The sequence below is a fragment of the Haemorhous mexicanus genome, chromosome 8 (assembly GCF_027477595.1).
Source record: "Haemorhous mexicanus isolate bHaeMex1 chromosome 8, bHaeMex1.pri, whole genome shotgun sequence".
NCBI classification, from domain to species: Eukaryota; Metazoa; Chordata; class Aves; order Passeriformes; family Fringillidae; genus Haemorhous; species Haemorhous mexicanus.
In genome coordinates this window covers 6,453,093-6,474,179 of record NC_082348.1, presented here as the reverse complement: position 1 = coordinate 6,474,179, position 21,087 = coordinate 6,453,093, and the positions used below count along the sequence as shown (strand labels likewise).

Below are 21,087 nucleotides of genomic sequence, written 5' to 3'. Positions count from 1 at the left end.
TCTCCATTCCAATGAGGAAGTACAAGCAAGCTTTTTTTCTTTTCTTTTTTTTTTTTTTTTGTAAAGATAAGTTTCAAACTGAAAACAGTATTTATAGTAGGCTATGTGAAAATATGGTTTTTTCCTATGCAGTTGATGACTGTCTTGTGTTGTGGACCAAATGTCTTTTTGTTGAGATAACAAGTAATTTTGGATGGCTGTTAAACTGATGACATTTGATTCCATGAAGATGTAATTTAATTTTTATCAAATTTCTGCACTATTAGAACTGCTGACATCAGACCTGTTGTGGTTTTGTTACAAATTAAGCAAAAATACACTGCTAGAGGATTAAAGTTTGTAGGGTAGACAGTTTTGAAATTGTGATTTGTTTTTGCCTGATATTTGGAATCACCAAGCAGCCAGATTATGTTTGTGTGTATGGTGGTGATGTGATGTGGTGTGGTATTTGTGAAGCTGTGGCAACAGGACATAGGTGAGAGCATTGATAGTGCCCCAGGGAAAGTTCTGTCATGTTTCTCTTGTTTGCTTTGATGATATTTGTCTTCATTTTATGCAGAGATGGTACAGTAATTTACCAAGTTAATGAATTTTGTTATAAAATTGAAAGAAAGGGCCTGTTAGAGTTGGTGCTTTTGCTTAACTTTTTTGAAAACTAAGTCCTTTGCATAATATTGAATATCTTAGGGTCCTAAACAGAATCTTTAACCTTGCCCGGTAACTCCAGGAATCTCTTCCTACTATCCACTGTTGAAATTCCTGTCAGTTTTAGAGACATTTTTTCATGTTACTGATGGAAATATGATGATTAGCTTAGATATTCTAAGAATGAAACCTGATTTATGTACAAAAAATTGTTAGCTGCTGTATGCAGTTGTGGATGGCTGTTTTCTAAATGAAATGGAGATTTGTGTCTTAAGAAAGCTGCTATTTGAAGGATCTCCACTAGAAATAGTCAAAGGCAATGCTTCAGTTCATTTACTTAAAATAGCAGGGGGGGAAAAAATCAATCTTTGACTATTTTAAGGTTTTAGTTTGCTACTGCATCATCTGGGGACTTGTAGATGGCATGACTTTGTTTGCTCTTATGTGTTTTCTATGGAGTGTTTTGAGTACCCAAGATGATTTTTTTACATCATCTGAACTTAAAATATTTATGTTCTCTTACTTCTGGACTGTTTCTAATATACCAAAATTAACCAATGCTGAGCTTAAAAGATTCTTGAAGATACCTTTGGTTAGTTTACAATCGGGTAATATAAAACAAGTTTCCAATTTTTTTTATTTAAAAGCAACTGTCAACAGCTCAGGCTATACTTGTACTTTATTGTGCTATAAAACCTCTGATTTTTAGCAAGCATCAACATGCTCATAAAGAGAAAACCAAGTGTTTTTTCCCCAGTCTATTGATTTTCAATTGACACCAAAAAAAGCATATTGTTACTCTTACTCCATTTTAAGGCCTTGACGCTAGAAATGAGGCTTCAGAGAATGATGTAATAACAGATGATTCTTCAGTTTTTAAGGATTGTTTTTAATAAGACAACTGTTGCTATTTGATAGTTGAAAACAGGTAGATAGTTTGGGTTTGGCCCCATGATCTGACTGACTTTATGACTTAAAGGTATTTTAAATAGATACATACAGATAAATATTAAACAGATTATATGGTGATGCAGACTTTTGTGCTATGGGGTATTTTGTATTATGTGTGCATTTGCTAGAATTGTTGGAAGCTTTCTAAAGGTATAGTTAAAAGCGAGTGAAAATTTGTGCAAAAAAAAAATGTCAAAAGGAGCTGATAAAGGATGATGGGTGACCATGCAATATGAACAAGGTGAGGAGAGCAAGGGCAGGTTTAGGGCTTGCTCAAAGGAAAAAATGGCTGCAAGTTGTGGGAGGGTGCTGGTGTGGGCACATTGCCACAGATTTTTCTAAAAATCAGCCCTAGAGACGGCTCAAGAGCCGGGAGGAGTTTTTCTGCTGTCAGTTGGGTTTCTCTGAATGATGAAAGCTAAGCCAACAAAGTCTTCGTCAGCACAGTTGTTTCTACAGAGCTTTTGCTGGTACAGCAATGTCATGTGAGAAGGGCATTAATTTTTCCCCTCCCAAGCCAACAGAACTATGCTAGCAAAAGCTAAAGATATGTCATGCTGTATTTCATAAGCATTTCTAAATAGTTCTTTCCTCATGCCTTTGGACAGGCGTGTTCTTTGGGGGACGAGAGGCTTAGCCATTCAACAGATGGATTTTCCACTAACCTAATGCTCTGCTCTCTCTGAGGTATGGCATTTTGGAAAGGTTAATGCTCTAATAGTGTTCAAGCTGAAATGGCTTTTGTCTGCCAAGGTATGTTACCCTGTGCGGATGCTTGCCAGGAGACAATTATATAAAAAATAGTGTTCAGTGAACTGTTTTGAAGTCTGTCTGGGAAATTATTTTTTTCCTTCTCTCTCTAAAGCTACTAAAAAAAAAAGTGAGAATAGATCCTAATAGAGCTACAACTTTAAATAGTATATAAACCATTTAAGATTATTTTTGTTACCTTAATGAGGCTGGCCTAGCCACAGAGCTGTGTTTTATAATAACAGTGTGTGAATGTTAGCCAGGCTGGTTTTCATCCACCACAGATTGTTCAATGCTAGAACTGTTGTTTTATCAGGAACCCTGCAACTTGGACTTCCATTGTTCTTCATGTTGGGTAGCTCCTCTAGTCAAAACAAGAACTGTTGTGGGATTGTCTTTTCCTTAGGTAGCATCCTAGTATGTCCAACCTCTTCCTTTTCTAAATGGTGAAAAGAACAGTGCTGTAGTCTGCCAGATTTAATAGTGAGCTGGAAGTACTTTATAAGAATCCCTTTGTCATGTTCCACTGTAGCAGGAGCTACATCCAGAGAACTGCTTCATTTTCCAGGAGGAAACCAAAGGTGTTTACTTCCTTTGATGTACCTGGCTCTGATCATTTGTATCAAAGGTGAAGTACAAGAAGGGAACTAAGAGGAACGACAGTGCTTTGTGCAGAATGGAACAGCTGAGCCTCCTGGGGACCAGAGCACTCTGAAGAAGCACTGGATAGTGGCAGAGTTTTTCAGGGTACAATTTCAAGTTTTATTTTTTGAGTTTATGGATAACAAATGTCAACAAACTCCTGATTTCCACAGGTATTTGGATACTGCAGTTTCCTGTCAATATGTAGAATAAGAGACTTCTCTAGTCTTGCTTGTCATGAAATATCTTTTTCTCATTTATGCAGCTACATTCCTGAAGGAATTATCTTGTTATTCTTTGTCACTGTCAGCTCAGTGTTTCTATTGCATTCAGGAGTGAACTCACAGGAGAAGGTGAGGCAGGATTAAAGAGCCTTAGAGTATTGCTCAGAATTTAAAATATAAAAGGAGGGGGAGGGATAGTTGCTAATAATACACCTTGGCTTCTCACATGCCTATTCCTGTGAAAGGTGTCCTCTTTAACAGCCTGTCAACTGTCTCATGAGCAGTGGTAGTGTCCTATCTGAGGCCCTGAGTGTGAAAAAGAAGGACACTATATTGCTCTATAAGAGAGGTTGTAGCATGCAAAATGTCCCAGTAAAGAAAAAAAGGTATTTAAGAAGACTGGGGGCAAGTTTCAGGGTTTTTTTCTAATGTTCAGCATTATTGTTGTCCAAATGACACCCTGTGTGCTGAGGTGTCTGTCTGGAGTGGATGTTTGACAGGTGTGTTCTGGTGTTTTAAGGTTGTCTCTGCCTTTCCTTCCTCTCTCCAGGCCATGCCAGTGAGGGGAGGTGGGGTGGTGGTGCCTTGGTCCCAGGGGTGCCCAGCCATGCCCTGGGGCAGGCAATGCCAATTCCTGTGAGCTCAGGGAGGGAAGGAGAGTAAACCTGTGCTCTGCTGCTGCTGGAGCAGCACTGCTGACAGAGGGGCAGGGGACAGTACAGGAGAGCAGATCACTTCTGTAAAATTGCAGCAAGATGAACTAGAGCAAAACCTGGGATAGCCTTTTATTGGGTTCACTTTTGAGGTATTTTCCTGCCAAATTGGAGGAAACTTTGTTGAGAGTCTGCAAATGGCTTCTGGTGCATTTGGTTCTATTTCTGTCCAGTTAATTTTTTCATGATGTCTACACTTGGTAGTAGGACATAATGTGCACAGACAGTGAGATGCATTCAGTCCCTAATTAATTTTGGAGGAGGTAGAATAGCTGCACATGATACTTTTGTATTCTGATTTATCATACTCTTCCTTTGAGAATCTGATTACTAAGTACCTTGGTAAATTGAATCAAATAAGAAGTATCTTCTAATACTAATGGAGTAAATAGCATTTAGTTGTTAACTGATTCATGTAGGACTTCAAAATCTGTGTAAATCAGACCTGCACACAATATCAGAGTTCAGTAGGCGGGCCAGGACTCTTCACTCCCTAGTTGGTCATTTAATGGGTCTCAAACTTTAGTCATGACATGCAGAAAGCAGGAGTGTGTTGACTTTTCTGGAAACAGGGAACAGCTGTCTCTGCATAATTCCAGTTTATATTTCTGATAATTGTACAAGGCTGCTTTGAATTTTCTGTTAAATGAATGGCAGTCATAGTATCAGCTGCTACATTTTTACAGGTGCTGGGTAGTATGTTTTAACAGCTTGGACCACTGAGGCACTAGTTACTAGGAAGAGCAAACTTGCAGACCCTAACATATGGCTTTTGGATCATCCATGAGCACAGCCTGGTCTGTTTGTGGGCAGGAGAATTGTTGCTCCCTCTGGAATCCTCCCTTGCTCTCCAAGTCAGGATTTTCAAGGTTATGTGTGGTTGCTTTTGTTTGTTTTTTCTCCTTTCCTCTCCTTCATCACCTTGGGCACTTTTCTCCAGTCCTTTTCCCACCTCTGCCTTAACAGAAGTTTCCCAGGGGGAACTAATTTGTTCCAAATATAGATGTTTTCCAGGTTTTCCACCTTTTGTCTCAGGATTCATCTCCTAGTAGGCTCTCAGCTACTAGATAATAACATTAATCTGCACCTTTTGGTTGCTTTATTTGAGTTGGGCTGGTGGTGTTGAAATGCCCTTACTGGAGCTACTGGGGCAGAGCTGAAAGTCACCCCTGCAGAAAGAGCTGTACAGCTGCTGCTGTTCTTCCTGGGGCTTTGTTCTGCTGCCCAGGGCTCCCATAAATGTCCTGTGCACCTCCACAGCTCTTTAGCCCAACAGAACCTGTCCTAACCAAAGAGCTTCATGGTTCTGGGTCACTTCTCACAGGGAATCATGCCGTGGAAAAGTTCAGCAAACACCAGAGTGGGGGAAAGGTGGAGGTGGGACAACACCTGGGGACCATGGGGCACAGGCTGTAGGGAGCAGGAGGAAGAAGCAGGAGCTCCCCTTTACGAGTTCTCCCTTGATTTGGGTGTCTCAGACATCTTGCCAAAATGAATTGCTACCAAGAGCTGTGTGTAGGCAGTGCTCTGCAGGGATTAAGCAGTAGCTGGATGCAGTAATTTGTTTTATATATACCCATAGTTTTTATTAAGATAATTTTGATTGATACCTTTCTACTTAAGGAATAAACATTTTCCTCTTTCACCCTAACAAAGCAAGATATGTAACTTTGAGTGTTTTCAGCTGGTGGGGAGAGTTCTAGTCACAGGAACCCTGGGGTTATGATGTTAATATAGATTTATTTATATAATTGATGTGAAAAGCAGCTGCAAAAAGCTCTTGTTCTGCAATTCTCTTATATGAATCTTCAAAAATCCGTTTTCCTAGGAAAGGTCCTGACTTTCCATTAAAAAAAAAAAAAAATTAAGCACTTCCACATCCAAGAAAGGTTTATACTACTGTTATGTCAGGGGTTAGGCAATACTTTTCCCGCAGAGTTTGGAGGATTCATCCATCAGTTCTTCCACTTGAAGGAGGGAGTTGTGTGCAGACTTGCTGGGGAAGCTGTGGGAAGAGGCTAGTGTTTGTTGGTTGCAGGAATTCTGTTGATTTATCAATTGTTTAAGAAATAAAGTTTCACTTCATCTTTCCACATTACCTTTCCAAAGTGTGTCCACTTAACATGTTGAACATAGATTTTTTTTTTTTCACCCCCACCCTTCTAATCCTATTTTCTGCCCTGAATTTGATTGATATAAGTTATTTTAATTAACAGTCATTCCTGGGGTCTTTTGACAACAATGATATCAATAACTGAAGAAAAAATATCACCCTCTTTTACTGTCTCTTTAGAAGAAAAAGAATGGATTTCTTCTGTCATGGGCAGTGCAAAGCTTCCTATCTCCATCTACACTGCCAACAAGGAGTTGGAACTCTTGATGCCTCTTAGAGAAATTGGATTAAGTGGAGTAGATCCCAGATCCTCTTCCCAGAAATATCTCTGCTCATTACAAGTCAGTTTAGTGGGTTTACGTATGGTAATTTTCAAGCCAGAACCCAAACTGAGGGACCCAGTGGTTTTTCATGTATCAAGATTCAGGAGGCTGCTGTCATAAAACTCAGGAATGACTTTGCTTGATCTATTGGGGTTTTTTTATGACTTATCCTCTAGGTTATGCAAAAGAAAGCAGTAAGAGCACAGCACTGACTGATTTTCTGATCTGCTGACTGCAAAGCTCGTATCTCTGCAGTACTGGACATCATCTCACAGCTGGTAATAACACTTTTCCCCCTGAAAGGGGAGAGTAGCTGCATAGACAAAGTGGTGACCACTTGTTGGAAAGAGGACTACCAGATTTTACCAATATTGAGGTATAATGTTGCTAATGTGATGAAGAAGAATGTTCATTTCACTTCTGAGTATTTAGATGGGACAGCCATCCTGAGAGTGAAGAACATAGGTATGACATTTATCCTCCACTCTTACATGCAAGTCCTTTTACTTCCTCTCTAATAAGTAGGTGTCTATTTTTGTCACTTATAAAAGATACTAGAATTGGTAGATTTTCTTTCATGAGACATGTTGTGAGCTGTTTGAGCTTTTAGTTGCAAACCCAGGTAATGCTTTGCCCCTAATATTCAGTCCTTTCAACTGTTTAGATAATTTTACGGCAGAACCTCATTTGTGTCCCTCCTGTGAAAATCTGCAAATACTATGTTGGTCTGTATTGCAATCCAGTGTAAAGCCAGTGCTGGGATTTTGTTTCAATTAATCAGTTTGCTTACCAGACCCTATTTTCTCCCCGAAAAACAGAGCAGCTCCTAAGGACTGCCTTCCTGCTTTTTTTCTCCTTTTACCTATCCTACATGGGACACAAGAAATTAACATCCAACTGTATGGGGAGGTGAAAGAGGTGGGATTAATAAGGATGGGCTGTGGTTTGCTCCCCCTCTCAGTCTGCAGCACATAAAATTCCTTAAATCTTTTTTTAATCCAGTCTGTGGATGTTTAGAAACTAGAACCAGATTATCTCAGCTATGAAAATTGGCTGAGTTAGAGGAAATTTCAGGGATGGAATGTTATCCAAGTACTTAAACTCACAGGTGCAGATCACAAACATAAGGTTGCATTACCAATCTCAATGAATCTATGACTGGTATTATTAAAAAATAATCAAGTAAGCAAAGATTCATCTTTCTATTCTGTGTGCTTTGCTGCTAGTGTGAAGCACAGGGTTTGGCATTTACTCATAGATGCACATATGGTGATTCCAGTTGACTCAAAATAGCTCCATTCTATGAACCCAAAGTTGAGATATTTTTTTGTGTGAATTGGAGCTCCGCAGCATTTCCTCAGTTCTATCTCTTTGACAGTAGGATATCTAGCACTAAATCTGCAGACTTTAAATCTATCTGCAGGGAAAAATCTGTTCAGAACAAGTTATAAACTAATTTGCACTTAGTTTGTCATAGGAAATATAAGGACTTTTCTTGTGCATCAGTTTCCTGGATTGACCTAGGTAAGCAAGGATATTTGCAGACTGTGTTTAGGCAACTGAGTATGCTGTTATGTGTTTTTAAAATGGTGTTGCAAATGGACGGGAGCTCTTAGTGTATTTGATAGAATCAAAGAAAAACCTGATATTGATTATCATTACTTTGTGATTTGCATAGGGAGTAGTAATTAAATTGCACTTACTTTGCAGTATTATATTTGCAACTAGACATAAATGTTTTGGGTTTTGTTTAGCTATCTTCAGCCTGCAATGTTTTTTAACATTTATCTAAATACTCTAAAAATCACATGTCAGTCAATAAAGTGAAACAGCATCACTATTCAAGTTTTGTTTACTGCAAAGGTTCTGAGCTTCTTAATAAATTTTATGTTAGCATCTGGATTGTCTGGAAAAAACACCTCAACAATCAACAATACAGGATATCCTTTGTTGCATTTTTGCATCTTTTTATTTCCAGTTTTTTCTTTCATCTGTAATCCTTTCCCCTCCATTAGATTCAGTAAATGGGATCTCTTCCAGGCCTGAATCTTTTATCATTCTTTTCTGTGCTTTGCAGCAAATTTCAGTACTCCAGATGTCTGTAGTACCTCATCTCTCACCAAACTGTGTTTTTTCAGCTCTGGAGCAGTGGTTGTAAGCAGGCTTTAATCTCCTCTGTGAGGGAGCAGGAGGAGCTGGGCATCACCAGGCGTTCCCAGGGCTCCACTGGCTCTGCTCTCAGAGCTCTGGCCTGGCCTTCAAATGCTTCCTTGGGGCTGGTGCTGTTACTTGTTTCTCACCTCTGAAAAAGAGGGAAGATTGAAAATCATCAGTTTTGCAAAAATGTCTAAATCCTCATTCCAGGGCAACTATTTTCTTGAATAAAATAAAGCCATCTTCTGTGATTGCAGTTGCCCAAAATAGGGCTTATGGGTTGTGCTCATAGATGATTAACTCCAACAAAGAGAAAAACTGTTCTGCTGTCAGCCATTTGTTTCATTGCCTGTTACTCCTCCACACCTGCTGGGCTGCATATTTCAGACTCTTTGGGAAGATACCTGCTTGTTTATAGAAACAGAGTTTCAGGAATGCCAACAAAATGTTTATTATGACTACTTGTTAACTCTGTAATGCAGAAATGTCTTGGACATCCAATGAAACGTTTACTGCTGCTAGATAGAGCAAGCAGGATGGATATGACAAATATTGATTTCTTTTTTCTTTTTTTTTCTTTCTTTTTTTTTTTCTTAAAATGACTATTTAAGCTTTTAGGTGTCATCATGTTCCATCTCCCCTTCCACAGCAAATAAAAGTATAATGCATTTTCTTGGTTGATTTTTCAGGCATTCAAAAGGGATGTTCTTGCTAATTCAAGACCAAACAGTTCTGTCCAGGACTCTACACTGGGGATAAGGACATGGGACTCCTCCTGCCAGATTCCAGCTGGTTCATCACAACTGACATCTTGGCTGACAACTGTGAAAAGGATCTTCGGATTATTCTATTTTATTTTTGTGGGAGACCACAATCCCCAAACTCTAGGACATATCAGGTAGTAAATCAAACACTAAACTTTTCCATAACACTATTGGATTGTTATTTGTTTCTTATGAAGGAGTTTAGGCATTCAGATCTTACTCTTTTGTTCTTGTAGGAAATGCAAACTCCTTGGTTTTACGTCTTGCAGTAGCTGAACAATGACAAGGAATTGTTTCTTATTTCCTATGGAAAATTTTGGGTTTAATTATTAGTTATCTTTATATAGCATTTAAAATTATTATTATTATAAATTGTAATTGCTGATCATGGTTATTATCCTAATTACTAAATTGCTTGTTTCTTTCTTTGTGATTTTTGAGAGAATGCTTAATTTTATTAAGACTAGTTTTGCTAGAGTTTGTAGTAAGATAATTCCTGCATTCAGAACTTGTCCAGTTGTTACCTGTCAAAAAGGAAACTTTAAAAGTTCATGAAATTTATGAGTGTTTGCACTCCTGGGGTGTTATGATTCATCTATTTTCTTCCAACCCTTTTAAGATAAATCTATATGTAGTTTTCTTTTCCTTTGAGAAAAATCTTGCCTTGTTTCTGTTGGAGCCTAGTTTGATTGGGAGTATCTGAATGTTCAAGTGTTTATTTTTAAAATGTGGAAGAGAAAATCTGTGAGTGTTATCCGAGAGCGTAGCTCTCAATTCTTGTTTGTGTGGATGTCTGCTGTTACAGACCACTGATAAAAGTGGTTAAAAAGAAATCATTCCTTCTAATACAAGACTGAAAAAAGTGTCATAGCAGAGCAGAGATCCTTTTCGCAAAATCATGTTTATTTTGGATAGCTGTTTAGGTATGGGTGGCTTTTTAATTAATCTTAAATTACTCAATAATTAACTTTTTCTTTGTCCTAAAGGTTCCATATTTCTTGTAGAATTTTAAAATAACCTTTTCTAATGAGGATGTCTGATATTCTTACTGTAAAAGATGAAACTGATGCAATGAAGGGTACAGAAGCCGAATTAAAAGATACAGACCCAGTTGAAAACCTAAAAAAATCAGGAAGTCAGGAAGAGATTCAAGTGGAAAAGGATGAAAATTGTCCTGATAACAAAAACAATATGCCGGTAAGAAGCTTTTCACTTTATTCTTCACTAGTATATCATGTTAAGTAAGTCTGTGTCTTCTTGTTCTCCATTCTCTTGATCCTCTTATATGTTTCTTTGGTACAGTGAGGAAAACTTTGTTGGTTTTAGGGAAGCAGATATGATGATTATTGTTTCCTCTCTCCTCCTTTGCCCCACTTCTCTGTTTATGCTCATGTAAATGTGACTCAGTAATTTTTAATTCTCTGAAGTAGAGGAGTGGTTTTGCTGGGAACCAGACAATTTGCCCATGTTTGTGTTTCACTGAGTGTATATGTGAAGTCTTTCATTGTAGCAGAGCAAGGAACAAACTCAGGCTGGCTTTTGCTGCTGCTGAATCCAGACAGAGTTTGGAGGTGGGCTGTGTGTGCTGTGTTGCTGCTTTGAACATGGTGCTGCAGCTCAGCCAGGCCTGTCTGCCCTGGGCAGGAGTGGCCAGCCCAGGGCTTTTGAGCTGTTGCACTTTACAGGTGGCTCAGATGTAGATTTTCCAGCAGAGCTGTTCAGCATAAGGCTGAAGTAATCAGCTGTAGGTAATCCAAATCCCCAAGAGCCAGAGGGATCCAGAGCTCCTGAGGCCAGCAGGTCTGGGTGCTGCCCCAGCCACCTGCAGAATGAGCTGGGGAGCATCATCCTGCCTTGGTGGGCAGCAGATACTCCCTGCACCTTCTCCTCTCTGATCTTCACTGCTTGACAGCTTTGGTAGGTGACGTTTAGGTAGGAAAGTGAGGCAGTTCCTTGTGCACACACTGAAAAGCTGAGGCATATAAATGAATGGCTTTTGGAGGTGGGAGAAATGAAGTACTTGTAAGGAAGTTGTGGCATCACATTTCAAGTGAGAAGGAGGCAAAGTAAATAGTGTGAAAATACCTTCTGTCAATGGAGAACACACTGATAAGGAAGGGTTAGGAATTTGTGGCAGCACATTTAATCTAATCTGAGATTTACGTGTGGGACAAGAGCTGAGGCTGCCCACCTGGTCACTGAGGACTGTAAGCAGCTCACGTGAGGGGAGGAGTTCAGGAAAGCAACTGAAAATTTCTGACACAACCTACAAAACAGGCCAGATTTGTAAAAGGAAACACTTGTGTTTGGCAAAAACCTCTTGTTGTATATAGGAATTTTGTGTCTGTGGGTTAATACTAAACAATTTTTTTTAATAAAAATCCTGATTGGGATCTGAGCGATCTCTTGTGGGTTACAAAAACAGGACAGTAGCTTATTAGATTCTTGTTATTGAGATTTGAGTAAAAGGTTCTTTGGGGAGTAGTTTTGTTCAAGACTAACAATTCAGTATTCCACTGAGTAAAGTAAGCTTTATCTGCTGTGTTAAATTGCTTCCAGATAAATCTTGTAGACCACTGCAGTAACAATAGTTTTACAGTTTAATATCTGCTGGCTTTATTAAGGCTGGCATCAGTGTAAATAGATAATTTTATGAAAAAAATAAATCTTGAAATGAAATATTTCTCCTGTAACATGAGAAATAACTGCTACTGAAAAGCTGGGAGAAATAGCTGAGCTGGTATTTTCTTTAATTTATGGAATATTCTAGTACTGAGCCTTAAAAATTAATCTACAGTTTAGTAATTTTCATGCAGTTCAGTAATTTGGGAAAATCCCATTCACATTTTCTCATTTAACAAATTTCAATGTGGAAATTTCTATGAGACTCAAGTGGCAAGTAAGAAATAAGGCTTCCTGCAAACAACTGCTGCTGTCTCATCAGAGTGCAGAGGAATGAACCTGCCAGTGCTGCCAGGGGCTGTGGGCTGGCAGGGGGTTCATTGCTTGGCTGGATGCTTGTTCAGGAGCAAGAGCTGGTGGCTGAAGTGATTATCTCACATCCACAAAATGGACTGGACTCTGTGTGGGGAAGGCTGTTGGATAGAAACAGCTCTGCTGTCAGTGCATTTAGTGTGGTGTCCTGGAGCCTTCATCAGACTCAGAACCCTGATGTTACATGGGCACTTTAATTCAAAACTGAGGCTGAGGATGCAGATTTCCAGAGTGGCAGGAAGACAGGCAGTTACCAAATGGAGCCTGGCTACTGTGAGCAAGCCCCTTGCAACAACTGAAATCAGCAGAAGTTAATGTCACTTGTACTATGGAGGCTGCCACTGCAAATATATAAGTCTCATGTTTGAGGATTTCCCATTTAAAGTATGTTTTATGCTAAAATACAAAACAAAAATTTGGGGTTGTCCATAGTAAAAAAGCCCTTGTGGAACAATAGTATTCAGGAAGTTTTTATCTAATGGATGGTTAAATTTGGTGAAATTTCAGTGGACATAGTACTTGTCAGTAAGTGCATGTTAAATGTTACTATGTGGTGGGAAAAAGAGCAAAGAATTTGCTGACAAATGTTAGAAAAGATTATCAGAAACTTACTGGAATTGTTGTGTACGTCTGTTTACTAACTGAGTGCTTCAGAGCATGGGTTGGTCGTCGGGGTTGTGTGGGGGTTGCTTTTGGCTCTCCTTCCTGGTGGCAGAATAGGTTTGGTACCTCCTGACAATCTACAGTCACATTCCTCAGTTCCCAAATGAAGTGAAGTTATCACTTCATTTTTGGGTTCTTTACAGCCAAGGAAGAAACAGACTATGATTTTTCCTCTGTCTGATCTTGACATTTCATCAATGGAATGCTCAATGATAAATTTAATGCTCAGTTTATCGAGTAGGTCATCTAACCATGTCCCATCATCAACTTTGATCTTAGCTACACCTTGTTTCCATTGCTGTATTCTCTTATGAATGGGTTCTGAATTATCAGATAGGTTTATGCAACACATTCCATCATGGGCCATTGAATTCAGGCTTGTTTCTGGAACAGCACAGTTCAGAAACTGATAGTTATATTTTGAAATGCAACTGTGGTTGTAAATTCCAGATTATTTGGAAGTTGTGCATTAATAACTGATTGGCTGCTGTGTCTGATGTTGGAGGTACAATGTGAATGAGGAAAATACCTAATTAGAGTACATGGTCAGCACTCCCAATTTTTTTAAAGTGCAAAAGTAGTGTTACTGATACAGAGAACATTTCCAAACTGGCATATTTGCAGTGAGGTTCAAGTGTCATTTAAATGGCACTGGAGACAAGAGGCACTGTTATGAAAAGTACTTTCACAGAAGTCATGTGCACATCAGCACTATGGTGGATTTTGTGATCAAAAGGGTTTTGGTTCACCAGTCACTTGTCTCCTACCTGTTCATCTTACCCAGGCCAGGTGCCAACCAATGAATTCAGAAGTAGCTGGAATACAGGGTTTGTGTTGCCTCTGTCTCTGGGTGGTGAGACAGTGTCATCCACTGTAAGGACAAAGCTGCAGGAAATACTGACAACAAATTAAAGATCCTGGATTTATCCTGCAAGATAGTCCCTTATGTTTATTATTAGAAAGACTTCTGTTTTAAAACCCAAAAAAGCCTCATGGCATGAGTGCAGGGTTGTACCCATCTACTGTATGATAAAGGCAAGGCAAATGTTGTGTTAAATGAGTGTAATTCTGATTTTGTTTTATGCTAATTAAGCAGATATCCTTGTCCTTTGGGGCAGTTAGATAATTTTTTTTACTTAGCAACTTGACATCTCTCTTCCTGCAAGAAAGGAAGAGACATCATCTTCCTTTCGTACTAACATAAACCTTGAGCTTCCCTCTCTGTTTCACAGCTGAAGTTCTCTGAAGTCTTTTTTTGCCTTTTCCCCAGCTGTTTTGGGCTTGCCAGGATTTACCTGTCTTTGTCTCCAAAATATGGGCTGTAATACTTTTGAATAGATAAATGATTGGGCAGATTCTCTTATTCTTGAGCTGCCTCCATGTCCAAAGGTGAAACAATTTTTCCATCAGTCATCCTGTACTGTGTCATGGAAAATTGCTGTCACTGCTCAGTAATGCAGGACAGAAAGTAACCATGGACCACGCTGTTCTTTCCCTCAGCATTCCAAAGCTATCCATGGTTCTTGGGACTGCAGCACTTGACTGGATTTAAAATTGAGACCTAATTTTGCAGAAAGGTAAAAAACTGAATGTCCTTAGAACACTCTTTGTTGAGGTTTGTCATGTTGTGCCTATCCTCAGAAATGCCCAAATGGTACTTCAGAAATAAAACCCCTTCTCACAAAACCTTTCACACGTCTGAGTTTGCCATCTTGTGCCTGACCTGTTTTTATCCAGCTTGTTTAGACAGCTCAGTGATGATGGAGGAAGGCATGTAACAGCTCCAGATCTTTACTTTGCATTTAGTATATGTGATCTGGTGAGGTACTTAGGAAAAAATAAAGTAGGCAAATACTCCTACTGAAAACCTGGTTATTTATATGTTTTTGATAAAGGCTGTCTTACTTCCCTTTTTATTTTGCAGTTGGAAATGTAGCATAGTCGCTGGTCTTAAAAGTTGTGTTGGTGGGGTTTTATCAAAGGCAAGAACCTAATCATTATTTTCATTATGCAATTATTGGGAATACTTGCTTTTAAACACTGTCTTGAAATCCTGCCCATAATGGCTATAAATAGGGCTTTCATTAACACAGTGTTTTCTTAAGGCAGTGAAAGTCTTTGAGAGCTGCAAATATAAAGAAATTGCCTAATTTGCACTCACCAAGGATTGCATATTCTAAATGAGCTAGAAATTATTTTTCACAAATGGGGAACATAAAGATGTTCTGTAGGAGAAAACTTCATAAATGTAGAGAAATTAGGACAGAGATAAAACTCATGGGCCTGAAAAGAGAGAAAATGTGCATTAACAGCTACAGTGTGCGTTGGCTTCCTGCTGTCCTAGAATTCCAGTGGAAGTGGTGTCATCCTCTGTCAGTGTGGTTTTGTTCAAGAAAGGAATCATTGGATTGTACCCACCCATCTCCAAGCTCTGAGAGTGCAGTTGCTGGTGGTGTCAGAGGAATTTGAGGTTTGTACTTCCAGGCCAGACCTTGCACCATTGGGCTGTGCTCACCTGAGCTGTCCCTGCAGCCTGGCCCCACCAGCTTTGTGCCAGTGCTTCTCACCTGACATGTGTGTGGTGCTTACTGCTCACAGTCACAGCTGGGTCTTGGGGACTGGGATTTTGTGTTGACATCCTTAAAGTCACACAGGGAAGCCAGGAGTCCACATCTATCACAGGAGTGTTGGACAGGGCAGTTGTTTCTAGATGAGAAGTTTGAATATGATGGGTGGAGTTATACTTGTCTCATCTGTGAAGAAAAGCCTCCCTCCTAAGTGGCCCTCCAGCTCTCCCCAATATTATTGATGTTTAGTCCCAGCAACCATTTCTTCCACTTTTTTTTTTAAATCACTCTTAAAAATAACTGAAATATGTGTTACTTATCTAATTAGTGAGCTCAATGTCCTGTCTAACTGGCTTAAATTCCCTCTTGTGCCTTCTCAAATCTGGATCTGGGGTGTTTGCTTCCATACATTCTTTTGGCTTATGTACTGGCTTCAAAGCTTGCAAAATTTTGGAGAAGATAAACAATTGCCTGAGTATAGATTCTTTTGCCTCTTGACACTGAACTGAAGACTCCACTGACAGTCCTGATGTGACTTTAAATTTGCACTACTTGATTTGAACACATGTAAGCTGATTGAGGCTGGAGTAATTGATAGGAGCTTGGGAAATCATCCAGGTTTTGAAATTTAGTAGCTTGGTGTAACAGAAACTTTGTCAGGGATATGCAGTGCCAGCTTTCAGAATGCAAGGAATGCTTTCAGAGGAGATGATGGAAAGGAAAACATATTTTGCACGTAACAGAAAAACTCAAAGTCTCTGTGTGGTTCCAGGTATGGAAACAGTAAAACTCAGAGTCTGAATGGTTCCAGGTATGAAAGCATTTGAACTGTCTCCGCTGCTCAAAATCTCAGCAAGCTTCCTTTGAAAAGCTGGTGGTGAGTTCAGTTAGTTTTCAGTGCAGCTATTTAAAATTCTGTTACATAGTGAAATGAGCTCCCCTTCTGCTGCTCTTCAGCTAAGCTGGTGCAACATCCAAAATAGACATGTGGGATTTGAGGAAAATGAGAGAAAACGCAGTTCTGCCTTTACACAGTATAGAGCTCTTTGCTGTAGGTGAGGTTTCTTTTTAGTGATGTTGTATGCCCTGCTAAGTTCAGGCACTTGATAGACATCTCCTGTGAGCTAAGGCAAGGAGAGCTGCATTTATGGAGTTTTCCAGTGGAATTTCCATTCAGTTTCCTTTATAAAGGAGGAAATATTGTCCATTAAACAACATTTGAAATTGCATTACTGATGTTAATTTCTCCTTACAAATATTAGGCCTGTGCTTACTAAAACCTGTTCTGTTAAAAGCTTGTCTATTCATCAGTTTTAGTTCTCCAGGGAAACCAGTACTTAAATTATGTGATGCCACTCTAAATGTTTCTATTCTTGTGCTGCCTGCACTGAGGGTTGAGTTAGTTTTAACCATGCAGTTAACAAATCATTAAATGCTTTTGTTGATTCAAATGTACCTTTCAGCTGTGCATACTGTAGTAAAAGCCTGGTAATTGTTTTTTAAGGAAGAATTGTAATGGAAGAAGGGCTTTGGGAGGAAAAAGCAAATTATTGCATAAGTTAGTAAAATGGCTCTGGGAGGAGAAAAAGTATATTAATTCGTAGTAAATTACTAAATGAAAGAGAAAAAAAAAGAGATCAGTAGCCCATTTTAAAATATACTTGTATAGATCCCAAGATGAAAGAAAAAAAACCCCACATGGTTTCAGCTGCTTATGATAGGTTATCGTCTGTTTTCTGTTCCCTTGGTAGAGGCAATGCTTTCCTTTTTTTAATATAATTTTTCTAGGTAGCTTTCAGGAATAGGAAGAAAATTTATAAAAACCATGTCATGTTGCCAAGGAAATTAGGAAACAAGAATTGAAAGTGTAGCTGAGAGCTGGCTGAGGGAGTAAACTGCTTGGATGCCACTGAACAAGGATAAAGCTTGGTTCCTGTGAAAGTGCTCTGATATCTTGTTGATAAATGAAGAAGGGAAATCAAGGACAAGCCTGATGAAAGTGGGAGAGCTCCGAATCCGTCAGCCCAAAGCACCTGCTGTTCCTTTCACAGATCTGCCTGTGTCAGTGCTAACTGTCAAAGCTTTCTCTTGTACAGCCTTGTGCATTAACAAACTTGTGCCACTGAGCTAATGTAACCCTTCTCTGTTGTGCCTGTCGCCAGCGGCCAGCGCAGTCCTTTGGACAGACGGCCAAAAGGTCCAAGGTACGGTAGCCCGGCGTGCTGGCATGCGAAGGGAGCCCTTCATGCTTGGTGCAGCTTCGTTACTTTGTGGAAAGTGCCTTTAGTTTTATTTTTTGGCATTGTAGCTTTGTTTTATTCTGTTGGATTTTTGTCTTGCCTAGTTGTTTGCTTTTGTGATTTGCCTTTATATTTTTGGTGGCTTTTTATTGTTACGGAGAGAAACACTTTCCCAATATTTTATTTACTTTTCTTTAGATGTGCTCTATTGTGCTGGTAGTGCCTTCAAAAGCTGCAATTGCTTGGGTATTTTCATTCTAAAGGGAATTATTATTCTATTGAAAACATGAAAAATGCTGTTTTCAGCCATTTTGTTTTTCATATAATGAATGAAAAAAATAACGGCTTATGGTATATTTATATTATCTTTTATAAGCCATAGATGTTAATTTTACATACTTTCCTTTAGTCAAACACAAAGTTAAAGTTAGTTCGGAGCCTTGCTGTATGTGAAGAATATCCACCACCTCCCACAGCTGAAATATCCCAGGACCTCCAGGTAAAAATCACCTTACTGAAGTTTCTGGAACAATTTCAAGTAACTTCTTGTTCAAAAGAAAGTCTCTTGGGTATTCTTTAAATATGTGGATACCATCTGGTTTTAATTTTTTTTTTTTTTTTTTACTACTGATCTAATGGAGGTGATAATATCAGATGCAGAATTTGCTGCTTTGTTTTTTCTGAGCTATACTAGTTGATATCTGTGGGTAGAAAGAGGGGGGTTGTCAGTTCTTTTAACTTGTTAGTCCAACAGTGCACTTGAGGGACTCTTAAACTGTTTAAGTGCTGTCTGCAATTATTAAGACAGAAACATTGTGATTATTATGGAGCCTTATTTATTGTCTTTGTACGTTTTGAAAATGGAAACAGTTGTGATTTCTGGTGTTGTAACTGAATTTCTGCATATTAGTCCCAGTTGCTGGTAGCTCTGTAATACCTGCCTGAGGTAAATCTGAATTAATCTATTAAAATTATTGAACACACTTACAGAAATTCCTACCTGCTGAACAAAATATGTAAAATTACTTTAGAGAATTTAAACAAAATCCATGTTTCCTGACTTTACCTCTATACCGGTCTGTATTTTCAGAACAAAATCCTGCTGCTGGCTTTAGTTCTGTGCCTGAGTGAGGCCCATCAAAACGCTGGGTTAGTTCATGCCTGTCAAAACAGAAATGGGCCTTTGCTGTTATTGAAAAGCTTCTAAACTGTGCTTTTGTGAAAAGTCTGCCTTTGGCTAAAGGAAGCAGTAGAAAGCAGGATGGGAGGGGGTTTTGCTGGAGAGGTGGTAATTCAGTTCTGAGGAAAGATGGACATTGAGAGCTCATGTAGGTTTTTGTCAGCTAATTAAAATTTTTTGAGACTGAAACAGTAGGTTTGGACTGAAACCCTCCAGGTTTGCAGGGGTTTTGTTCCTTTGGAAAAATAAGAAAATAGTATTTTTGTAGGCTTTTATTAATATACCAGAATTTGAAGTGTTGCCTAGAGGAATTCAGATACTGGGCCTGCTACCATGATGAAAATCTAAGTCATAGTTTGAACAGGTTGCAGAGTAAAGGATTAAAAACCAACAGAAGAGTTATTGATGTTTACAATGATTTACAGTGCTTTTGTGATGTTTCCCATAAGATAACAAAATACACTGAGAGATCTGGTCAGGCTGAATTGTTCAGTCTGCAGCGTGGGGTTTAACTTTGTCAGTCACAGTAGCAGATTAGAAGAAGACAGAAACCTGATTTGGTGGACTGATCATGAGTGGTATATTTCCAACATAAGAGGCATTAGGATTTTCCAACCTCCAGCACTACACAAGACCATGTGTTGAATGGTTTAAAGTCAGGCATTTATAAGGTGGTGTTTGTGGCCAAGTCCTTTGGGAATCTGTCCCTAGCTCTGTGCTGCCAGGTGGCCCTTGAAAGGAGTCCTTGCAGCAGCAGGAGGGATGTCAGGGCTGGTTCTGCAGAATGAATTGGATTGTGTGATAATGTAAGTTTGTACAAAAGGAGTACCAGAAAGCAGATTGCCTTAAGAACAAAATTAGAGCTAGCTGTGAGTTTTCTTTGGAAGCAGTAATGTAGAAGAAATGGCTTATGAATCCCAATAGCTGTGCAGAGAATGATTGGTAGAACAAATTTAGTTCTTCCCTGGAGGGTGGAGAAATGTGTTGGAGAGTTGGAAGTGGGAATTTGTTACAAGTTCTGATGCTGGAGTGCAATCCTGTGGGGCACAGGTCTTTCATGACCCTCTGTAACAACTCAGGCAATTTCTTCACCCATTTTCCCTCCTTTCCCAAACCAGCTTTGGGAAAGCATGGGAGAGCTCTTCATATGTGCCAATCAGCTTCTGCAATAGGGACTAATATGCCTCCAGCCGCATACTCTGAAGCATTAATTGTGCTTGGGATGTGTGGGAGGTCCAGTGGCTTGGAGAAGGAAGAGCCTGCCTTCACAGGTGTCTCTGCAGCAGGAGATTCACCTCTGATGCTCCTCCTTCCTGGAAGAGTCACTGCTTTGTTGTATCTCTGATTGCAACTAAAAAGTGCCTTCCAGTTTAGTTTTAAGACACAAGACAGATTAAATTCAGGATAATGTTGCTGGTGATAGTGTGAGTTTGGGGATATCTCTATGGTCTTGTCTGTGATTGTTCATGAGTCACCCCTTCACTCTAGCAGGGTGAAATTCCTGACACAGGTGGGTGCAGGAGGCACTTAGCAAGGCACCACTGGCTGCTTCTCCTCAGAAGGCTGTGATGGAAGAGGGTGACAGACCAAATAAATTGTCTCAAGCACATGAATTTGTTTTCTGATCTATGTTTCTATTTTCAATTGCAACATGAAGGAAGATACTGCTTCTTCCTGAGAAACCTAGATAAGAGCCTTGCTTATTTTTGATACTTGTTAAAAAGCACTGGCAGCCCTTTACTAAAAGGTACTGTGAAAGTATGAGCTTACAAATTTATTGTGAGAGGAAGAACATAACTGTGAAAAGTTTGATCTTTTATCTTTGTAACACTAACTCTATATTCTCTTGCCATCATTTGTGTAAACGTCAGGTTGTTCTGACTATTTTCCAATACAAAGTACAAGCACTAGCAAAGGGCGATCCAGTTCAGCCCTTTCTAAGGAAGAGCTGTTTTCATATGAATGACAGTTGTTATTGGGAATAACAAGTAAATAAATCTTCAAAAGGCTGAACTTTCTAAGCAAAGTAAAATAGCCCAATGGAGAGGGAGTGGGAGGAGAAGGCAAGGGGATATAATGTTAGTTTCTATTGACTTATGTTGGTTTTTCTGGTAGAAAGCCCAGCCTCAGCATGTAGGCCTTTGAGATAAATTCTTACCTTTTC

The 21,087-nt window shown here is 39.3% G+C and overlaps 1 protein-coding gene across 13 annotated transcripts in view; it reads left to right on the top strand.

Annotated features, from left to right (window-relative positions):
- R3HDM1 (R3H domain containing 1) overlaps nt 1-21,087 on the top strand; it is a 78,483-nt gene that overhangs the window by 19,296 nt on the left and 38,100 nt on the right. For 8 of the 13 annotated variants that reach the window (XM_059852555.1, XM_059852554.1, XM_059852559.1 and 5 more), the window contains 4 exons: nt 9,205-9,413; nt 10,266-10,476; nt 17,666-17,707; nt 18,153-18,242. In XM_059852555.1, coding sequence (XP_059708538.1) covers nt 10,306-10,476; nt 17,666-17,707; nt 18,153-18,242 — 303 coding nt within the window. In that variant the 5' untranslated portion in view covers nt 9,205-9,413; nt 10,266-10,305. Of the gene's footprint in view, nt 1-2,949; nt 3,094-6,807; nt 6,827-9,204; nt 9,414-10,265; nt 10,477-17,665; nt 17,708-18,152; nt 18,243-21,087 lie in introns of those variants that run through there. The other 5 variants (XM_059852560.1, XM_059852556.1, XM_059852549.1 and 2 more) reach the window with 4 other exon arrangements.